Source organism: Mustela nivalis (assembly GCF_964662115.1).
Source record: "Mustela nivalis genome assembly, chromosome: 6".
Classification (NCBI taxonomy): domain Eukaryota; kingdom Metazoa; phylum Chordata; class Mammalia; order Carnivora; family Mustelidae; genus Mustela; species Mustela nivalis.
The window spans coordinates 89246530-89256067 of NC_139025.1; the positions used below are offsets into that span (position 1 = coordinate 89246530).

Consider the following 9538-nt stretch of genomic DNA (forward strand, 5'->3'; position numbering starts at 1 on the left):
TACCAGTGCAATTCTATCAACATTGAGGAGGTGGGTGCTTAATAATTTTTGACTGACCAAAGGGCAACATAGAACAAAGTAAGAAATGAGGCTGAGAAAAATCTCTATTCCCCCTGTAAAGTGAGAGAGGGGGAGAAGAGAGCAAACACTCGAGTGCAAAATGACTGGAGCAGAAGCAAGGATTTTTTTTAGCAACTATTCTTTCCTCCTTTGTTTTCAGCATTCCCACCCACAACATTCCTGTCTCTGACCTGTGTGACCTATGTGGATAAATATTCTAGCTTCATAACTCTTTGATATATATATATATATATTCTTTATATATATAAAATTTTATATATACTCTTATATATAAAAGAGTATGTGTATATGTATGTATATGTATATATATGTATATGTACATATATACACATGTATACATATACACACACATATATATGTATATATATAAATATAAATATAAATGTATATATGTATCTTTATCAGCCTTTCCTCCAGAGTAGCACAGAAAGCCTAGCTAGCCAGGTATTCATCTCTGGCGTAGTTTATCGCCACATGTATGTGTGTATGTGCACGCATATATATGGGCACACGCACATACATATGGCTGATGACTTCTCACAGTTTATCTCAAGGCCACAGTGTTTCATGTTCCACTTGGTTGACAGGGCTTCTCTGACCTGACAGATTTATCCATTCAGAAAATGTATGAAACCAGCTTAATTCTTAGCAAGACAACGCATATGGCTTATGTAGATTTTTGTTGTTGATTTTCTTCCCTTATATGTTACTCAGGAAGTCTGTGTCAGTATAAATCAGTCGCAATGAAATCAACATTATGGAATCTTTGATACTGCATTTGCTAAAAGCTTTCTGGATGTTTAATTCAGCTTTTAATGACTGATATTATTGACAGGGGATAAACATTTTTGATGGATATATTTGCTCACAGATGTAAAAAAAAAAAAAAGTAATCCTTTTTTCCCTTTGATTTAAAGAGTACAGTGCTGTTGGAGAGGAAACAGTTCAAATGTGGTCATCACAGGTTGGTGGCACCAAAAATAGAAACTCACTTAGGGTAAAATTTGCTGTCAGGAAAAATGGAGCATTCTTTCTGAACTCAGGAACGCGTGGTTCATGTGAGCTTGCTTGTAGATGGTTGCTACAATAAGGCTTCTTTCATACAGGTGTGTTTATGCCCCAGGCTTGCTGGCCACAGTCCATTCCATTTACAGAAGCTGAATTAAACAATAACTACCGCATTGCAAAAAATGGCGGTGGGGTGGGGAGGGGAGGGGGAAAGGTGAGCGTCAAAGGAGATGCCTGAGAGCTTTGTTAGGGCCAAGAAAAACCCTGTTGCAGTTGTCAGAGCTTGTTGATGTTGCTGGGAACGGCACTTTTTTTTTTTTTTCTCCTGGATTTTGTGGTTCTGCCTTAGGAAAGAAAGTAAAATAGAACGGAAGAACAAAGTCCTACTCTATAAATCAGCAGCTGCTCCTTGCCAGATCAAAGGAGTGACATTTTTGCTCCTGGACTACTTGTCCACTTGAGGGCTTGACAGGCAGCTAACAGCTGGCCTGCTAGACTATATGGGAGAATCAGGCTACATCTTCTTCCGAGCAGATGACAAGCTAATCAGAGAGATAGCCACAGCAGAGGGTATATGAGTGCACCTTGATCTCCTCAAACATATCTAATACATAATTGCTAAACAGCTTGGTACATTTTTGGCAAGTTCATGCTTTGGTAGTTTCCACTGAGAAGTAGGATAAAGAATTAATACTTCAATCAAAGGTGATCGTGAAGGCTGAAAGATCCCAGATTTGTTGGGATCTTCTCCTCTTAGGGTGAATTAGTAAATGGCTAGGAACATAATGAGAATTGGCTTAAATATATGTAACTGGTATCAAATGACTGGTTGATTTTTCAAAGCCCAGTCAGGCTTTAGTGTTTAAGCAGAAGAACAGGTAACGGGTAATCAGTAATTTGAACGCGATGACTCCTGCTTTTTACGCCAATAGAACTGAATGAAGTTGTCGATGTTCTGTGTCTGCAAAAAGTTGTTTTCAGAAGTCTCATAAGGTGTGTGGCTATGCAGATCTGGAATTTTAATGTCAGTAGTAAAATTTCCAAAGTAATTCAGTTTCTTGTTGATTTCCGTCTGCCATAAATCATGTTCAGGACAAGGTAATATACTACAACTTGTGTCTATTGACTTAGTATTTTATCTTTAAGAGGACAGATCCTAGATATGAGTTAACTGAGGAAGCATACGTGTTTTCCCCTCCCTTGCTATCAAGTAGCTTTTGAAGGATCACTTTTATAGTACATGATAAATAGCCACATATGAATAATCTGATGGCAATTCTGCAAGAGTAACAGTCCTTCAAAATCATAACCTGCTGGGATGTTTTGTTACATGCCATCAGGTCTGATTATACTTATGGAAGAGTGTTTATTGTCACTTGGTGTTACAAAGGAAATAAAAGATAATTTCCTGTCTTAAAATTTCCCAAATTCTTTTACTAAAAAGTCTCTACTGTTGGCCGTAGTACCTTTAATCACATAAGACACCAAATTCTCCAGTCCACCTTTATAATTTTTTAATTATAAAAATAATTATACTTATTATTGAAACTTAAACAGCAGGGGGACCTGGGTGGTCTAGTCAGTTAAGCATCTGACTGAGTGGGTCTCCCTGCTGGGTGTGGAGCCTGCTTAAGATTCTTCTCTCTCCCCCTCTCCCTCCCATGCCAAACCTGCATGTGTTCACTCTCTCTGAAAAAAAAAAAAAAAAAAAAAGTAGGAAAAGAAAAGAGAACTCAAACACTAAAGAAATACACATTTTAAAAAAACTGGAGAAGGGAAGAAAACTCTACCATCTTCTTCCTATCCGTCCCTGAGAGAACAGTTTCACAAAAACATTAGCCAAACTTTTTCTTTAGGAAGTACAGATGGGGTAAAAATGAATTAAATTAGTATAAATTTTTTAATCTCTTGCCTTGAGCAACAAACAACTATTTAGGTCTGAGGTAACTTAAGAGAATAATGCATGCACTTTCATGTCTAAGTTTCATGATTAGAATGATCTTTTTCAGGTTTCTCTTCTCCAGAAGAGTGCTCAATCATTTATGTGGTATGTGATCTAGAGCAGGACCTCTAAACTTAAATGTGCAGAGATCACCTGGAGCTCTTTAAAAATATGGATTCAGATTCAGTAGTGCCAGGGTGGGGAACTACTAGATTTCTACAGTTCTAACAAAGTCAAGGTGATGTTCAGGTGACGGGTGGATGGAACACACTTGGACCTGCAGGGGTGTAGAGAACCATTTTAGAGAGTGTGATTCCAAAATAGCTTGTCCCACTACCCTATGCCCCAGCAGATGTCTGCTCCAGTATCTAAAATCCGCCCCTCCTATGGCATTATACATTTAAATTAGCTGTGATCCCTGATCTACCACAGGGACACATGCTACCTGAAAAGTGTAAGGCACATTATCACCCTCTGTTCAAACCAGCATGGATCGGCTTAATAGTCACCCACCTAGTCTTAACTGTTACTATGAAAGAACAGAGCTCTTTAGGAAGGGACTTGAGATAGGTGCATTTTGAGCGTAAGCTAACGTTTAGTGAGCTCTTACTATGTGTCAGGAACTATGCCATGGATTTTACATACAACATGTCCCTTAATCCTCAAAACAATCTAGGAAGAAAGAAAGAAAAGGAAGGAAGGAAGGAAAAGAAGAAAGGAAAAGGAAAAGGAAAGGAAAGGAGAGGGAAAAAAAAAATCTGGGCTCAACCACTGCCCTATTATAGACAGGAAACAAACTGAGACCTGGAAGTGTAAGTAGACTTGCCCAAGGTCACACAGCAATTAAAGGGCAGAGAATATGAGCCCATGCTCTCCACCACTTTGCTCTATGGAGAAGTCTGCAATATGGAAAAATAATGGCAGAGGGTTTGCCCAAAGTAGGGTATTTTCGTAAAGAACCCATGTAAGCCCTTGTAACTCTAGGGAAGAATTAGATAAAAGAATATTGAAAAAATGTAGTAGAAGGTCATTAAAGTATTAGCTACTTTATAATTTCGTCCAGAGCCTTTCATGTGTTCGGCATGAACATTCCACTACTCGGGGCGTATTCATAAAGCCACAAAATGTTTGTGATTCCAGATTAGTATCATGTGTTCATATTGTGAGTTTATGAGTAATTCGTTCATGTGTTTTTGAAGTTATAGATAAGTCTAGTATCTCTCAAATTATAATTTAATCTGTAGCTCAGGGAAATTAGGTACTGGGAACGTGTTTATGAGCAGCCCATGAATCTCATTCATTTACCTTACGTTGCTCACAGTTGTCTGAGAGAAAAGACCCCTTGTCTGGCCATCAGTGAAAAACTTAGGTTTGCACCATGGCCCAGTCATTCATGCGCCTGAGTACATGTTCAAAGACATTAAACTTGCTTAGCTCACCAATTGAACCATTTTTGTGTATCTTACTGAGAAAACCCCCCTCTTAGCCATAACCACAGCACATAGGAAAAAACCTTGCTTTCCATGTGTGTGAACTAAGAAAAACAGTTGCTAACTGATTTGTCAGGCTTGAGGCTTCCTTACTTCAAAGGCCAACCGGTAGCAAGCTTCGTGAATAGGCATCCTCACTGAGGAGTCCCACGGCCGCGGAGAGTGGAGAAGCAGAACTTGTTCATTTTTCAACAGGTCCCCAGTCACCAAGCTGCCTCTAACACCTCTTCCAAGTTAACCTGATCCCTCTTCAACAGCTCAGCCCCCTCCCTGGACCAGACCCATTCACGGAAAAGTTTCCATGCAGGGATTCCTGGTTCTTCCTCAGAGCGTTCAGGGCTGGCGTCCTTCCAGGTGACTCCACAGAGGCCTGCACTTTCTAACAAAAGGAATGCTGCCTAAAGAAGTTGGTTACCAGGTGTGGCATGAAGTTAGTGAACCAGAAAGAAGGGATTTATCAGTCATTTAAAAAGATGTGGGGGAGGGGCGTAAAGAAAAGAGAAGAAATCAACCAACAAGCAGGAACGACACCTAAGCCTACTTCTGTCAATCTCAAATATGCTTTGGAGTGAAAAACCTTTCAGAGGAAAACCGCAATGGTCAAATTTCAGTGGCAGAAAAATAGGCAAAGCTGAAAAGTTTGGCTCTTCTGTTGGGGGGCCGAGGTGGGGTTAGGGCCGGGGAGGTCTCTAGAAGTGCTCTCTCCAGCAAGACAGCAGGATGAGATTTCCATGATGTTTTATTCCCTTGGGGTTATTCTTTTTAATAAATTCCTTTTTTTTTTTTTTTCAATCTCGAAGTTGACTCGGAAAGGCCTCGTGATTCTTGGAAAGTCATTGAATTTATTTCTATAATTGAGTTATTTTTAAGCTAACAGTCAGTATATAATTTTTAAGAATCACACATACTAATGCATTTTCTATTTTCGTAAAATTTAGTGAGAAAGTAGATAGTCTCAATAGATACTCTCCAGAGTCTTCGTGTGAGCGTGGATAGTAACTTTGTGTTCAATACAAATCAATGGAACTAGAGCACTTTAGGGTATCATTCCCTAAGGAGTCACTAATGGAATTATCTGTAGCCCTTAAAAAAAGTCACAATGAGGATAATGAAAATTTTTGCTAAGTGAAATCTGGATAAGGCACTAGGCTTACTAGCACATTTTATTTATGGCATTTATCATATATGGCACGTTTTATGCACAAGTTTTACAAATCTCAGAATGTTTTTAAAAGCTATTTAATTTTCTAAAAGACTTTGTAATTTCATGTTAAATTGTTTATACCAATAAAAAAGCATATTATATATCCTCAACTTCAAAATCATTCTGGGATGACATTAAAACTTAGAAAAAATTTTTAATATCAGATACAGATGAAAAACCTAACAGTCTTTGAATTGGAAATAACTTGTGGGGGTTTTCATTAAAGTTGGGTGCAGCTTGCTGCATTTTGGTTAGTTGGATGTCTTCAGCAATTTTTCAAATGTTTTGGGTTTGGCAAAGTCCAAAATGTTTTTGCCAAGACCCTCTTTTCCCCTTATTTTTTAAACCCGTGTGAAATTCAAGGATAACTTAATCCATATGTGTCTGATTCATTTACACTTAACTCATCAAAATGTTATTTTGTAAGACCCATTTAATATCCAGAAAACCTTTTGAGTCTTTTTAAGACAAGTCTTTTGTCTTTGAACCAGTGAGTTGCATTTTTCCATATGAATGGAGCTTGGACCTTGAAAGATAGAGGATCAGTTGATTTTCAACTTAGAGTCTTCAAATTTTAAGTAGGATCAAAACTTGATATTCTGTTTACTGCTTGAGCACTGAATAAGGTCATTTTAAAATATAGATCAGAGGAAGTGGAAAAAATTTCATGTCATGTAATTTGGGGAAAGACTGCATTTGGAAATTTTATCTTAGTAGTACTAAAGAAATAAAAGTTACTCCTAGTTTGATTTTTTTTTTTAAATCTATAATTAAATGGCTTCATCTTATGTACACTGATATGTTTTCCAAGAGAGGCCTGTGGATCATTAGTACTGTGTGGTTAATCTCATTTTTTTGGTGTGAAATTGTTCTTACAGTCAACTCATTAATTGTTCATTCTTATAACAACATCCGCGGTGTTTATAAAAGATATCCCAAGATCAGGGGAGTTGACAATTGGCAGGAGTTGTAAGTTAAGAGATTTCTGAAAAATTGGGGCCCATATGTTTTTAAAATTCTGTGCGATTTGAAAGAATGTGGTAGAATTATGAATCTGGCAAGATATAGCACTATGGATCAAAAACATTGTTTGAGAACAAAAATTCAGAGAAGCTAAATGGAACCCAAGTGAAAAGAGCAGAATCTCCAGGACCCTTTGAAAAGGATCTAGCTGAAAACCTTCAGAGGCATCTATGCATATTTGTTTAGTGGAACTGGGCACAGAAAGGCCATCGCCATAACTGCTAGTGAACATCCTGTCCATGCCATGGTAACTAGTTGAAAATGTAATACTGGAGTGGCATTTCCAAGTTCAGCGCTTCTATAAAGACCTGCGAGCACACAGAATGCTTTTTTAATGTTCTGCATTGTTGTGTGTCCCCCATTGAACAACCTTTTGAGCGGACCCCGTTTTTACTAATGTAAACATTCTGACGAGTATCCAAAGAAATGACCTTTGAGTGAACCTCTAACCTTCCCCGTAATTATTTGTTTGAAGACAGTGTGGAGTTCTCCTGCTGAGAACTAAGAACCATGATGCCTTGCAGCTCTGTGAGGAAGGGAGTGTTTGGGGGAACTGGAGAGAAAGACATAAATAAGGGAACAACCTCCAGATGTAAATAATAAAAGAGTAAAAGGGTGAAATTAAAAAGGGAAAAAAATAGCAATTCGTTTTACCTGAAGAGTTGGCCCATAGGAAGAAACAAAACCAGGATTCGTAGCACATAAAAAGAGGTGAAGCCTCGGCCACGTGTGTCCTCCATTAGAAATTTCAAGGAGGAGAGAGGAGGTTTCTCCAGGGTGCTCCTGAGCATCTCAGTTGGTCTTATCCTGAGCTGATAAAGAGAGTTCCTTGGGGGGGTGGGGGGTGGGGTGAAAAGCATGGGTCAGTCCTCCTTGGTCCCAGTAAAAACAGTGGGGAAAGAGGAGATAATTAAGTTCCTTTTCTGATTTAAGAGATGCTTCTGGAACCCTTTGTGATCTGCTAGATATTCCTTGCTAACACTGAAGTGCCAGGTGGGGATAAACGTGCAATTTCAACTCTCCTTTTGTTTTCACCTCTCACTGCCCGTCACTGACCCCCCACTCTTCTCTCCCCTTCCCATCCTCCCCACCAGACCTGAGGGGGTGTAGCGTTTTTTGACAACTGAGCTATACTTGCTTAAGTAATAAAGAAGTTCATTGTTTTGCAAACAAACACCATATGCAAAAGACTCCTTTGGTTTCTCTGGCCGCTATTCGTCTTGGGCTTAATTGTATTCCCACTAGAGTGCTCCCAGGAGGCCTGAACAAGTGTGGGCTGCCGTCCTCCTAGGAAGGGGCTTCAACTCCTTAGGAACGCAGAGCTGCCAACACACACTAGAATTTTTCTGGCTAATTTCAAAGAATGGGTTTTCAGTTCCTGCCTGTGGCTCCATGCGGGCTCATTAATCATGAAGTCCCCCTGCACTTAAGATTGGAAACTGGAAATACTGGGAGATGTTGTAAGTGGGTATATTTTTAAGGGACTGCTAGCTATCTTCTAGGTATCCCGCCCACCCTCTGTGCCGCTCCCCCCCCCCACCCACCCAACACACAGCCAGTGAATCGTGTTCATCAGCTCACGGGTGCAGGCACTGAGCATCATTAAATGCACGGGGACAAGGGTAACTCGCCAATGGTAGAAAATGGTTTTGTTTTTATTAAATTTGGAGAAATAAAGGAGATTTCTTATCATCTTACTCTGTTTGTACATGAATATTTGATGGGCATTATTAAACATTAAAGTAACATGAAGTAGGCACTTATTTTTGGATTTCCCACAAAATTAGATCCAGGCTTCTAGACGAAATAACTGCTGCTCCCTTACATTCCTGTGATTCAGCCGCCACCTGATTTGAAAACGTTTCTTGGGCTCTAATATCAACCATGTGTACCTGAGGCTCTGTCTTTCTAGTGGGTTGAAAGGTGGCTGGGTTTATGGTTGGCAGTTACCTTATCCCTGCCCTGGGTGTCCCAGCTTAGACTGGAGAGGCCGCCCCCAGCTGGCACTGACCTCTAAATGACCCCTAACTTTACAGGCTTAAACTGCGGGAGTTGCCGAAGAGCAGAAGTCTTTCTGGCCAGCACTTATTACTGCTGTGTTGGTGATAAAACTTCAGACAGCCTAATTGATGGCTTTGCTGACCTAACAATACCTTGTGAAAGCACAGTGCCAGAGCCTGGTCTCCATTTATGACCAGCTGCAAGGGGAAGCTAGGTCTCCCTATGATGGGGAGTTGAGGGAAAGGGGGAAACAAATCCTCCAGCCTGTGAACTTTAACCAGATTCCAGCTTGTTCAAGAAGCACAAGCAGGACGACAAATTAATAGATGTTTTCTCAGGGAAAAGTTTTCTCCCCCCCTCCCCTGCCCCCCACCAACCCCAACCCCTTCCCTGAGCCTTGGTCGCCAAGTCAACCTCAGTGGGTTGAGGGGATGGAGATGATCCAGTCAACTCTTTTTGAACCCTGAAAAGGGAAAATTGCCTCAGGCTCGAAAAGAGAATTTTCAGGAGATGTTTGACTGTGTTGTATTCTCCTCAGCACTTTGTGCGAGAAAGTGCTCACGGGGCACCGAAACCGCCTTGGATGACTGGGCTTCTCTGTTCTGTTTCAGGTTTATTAATGCCAGAAGAAGAATAGTACAGCCCATGATTGACCAGTCAAATCGAGCAGGCAAGTTCCAACTAGTATCTCCATTCATGTCTCATAGGCACAAATCCCCATCAAGTTAGACTCTAGGAGTTTCATCACCTGCTCAATAAATGCTTCCATCAGGCATCCTGGGAGAATTT

General features: G+C 40.1%; 1 protein-coding gene across 7 annotated transcripts in view; it reads left to right on the forward strand.

Annotated features, from left to right (window-relative positions):
• MEIS2 (Meis homeobox 2) overlaps positions 1 to 9538 on the forward strand; it is a 207818-nt gene that overhangs the window by 192860 nt on the left and 5420 nt on the right. For 5 of the 7 annotated variants that reach the window (XM_082735619.1, XM_082735615.1, XM_082735618.1 and 2 more), the window contains one exon: positions 9361 to 9419. In XM_082735619.1, coding sequence (XP_082591745.1) covers positions 9361 to 9419 — 59 coding nt within the window. Of the gene's footprint in view, positions 1 to 9360; positions 9424 to 9538 lie in introns of all 7 variants that reach the window. The other 2 variants (XM_082735620.1, XM_082735617.1) reach the window with 1 other exon arrangement.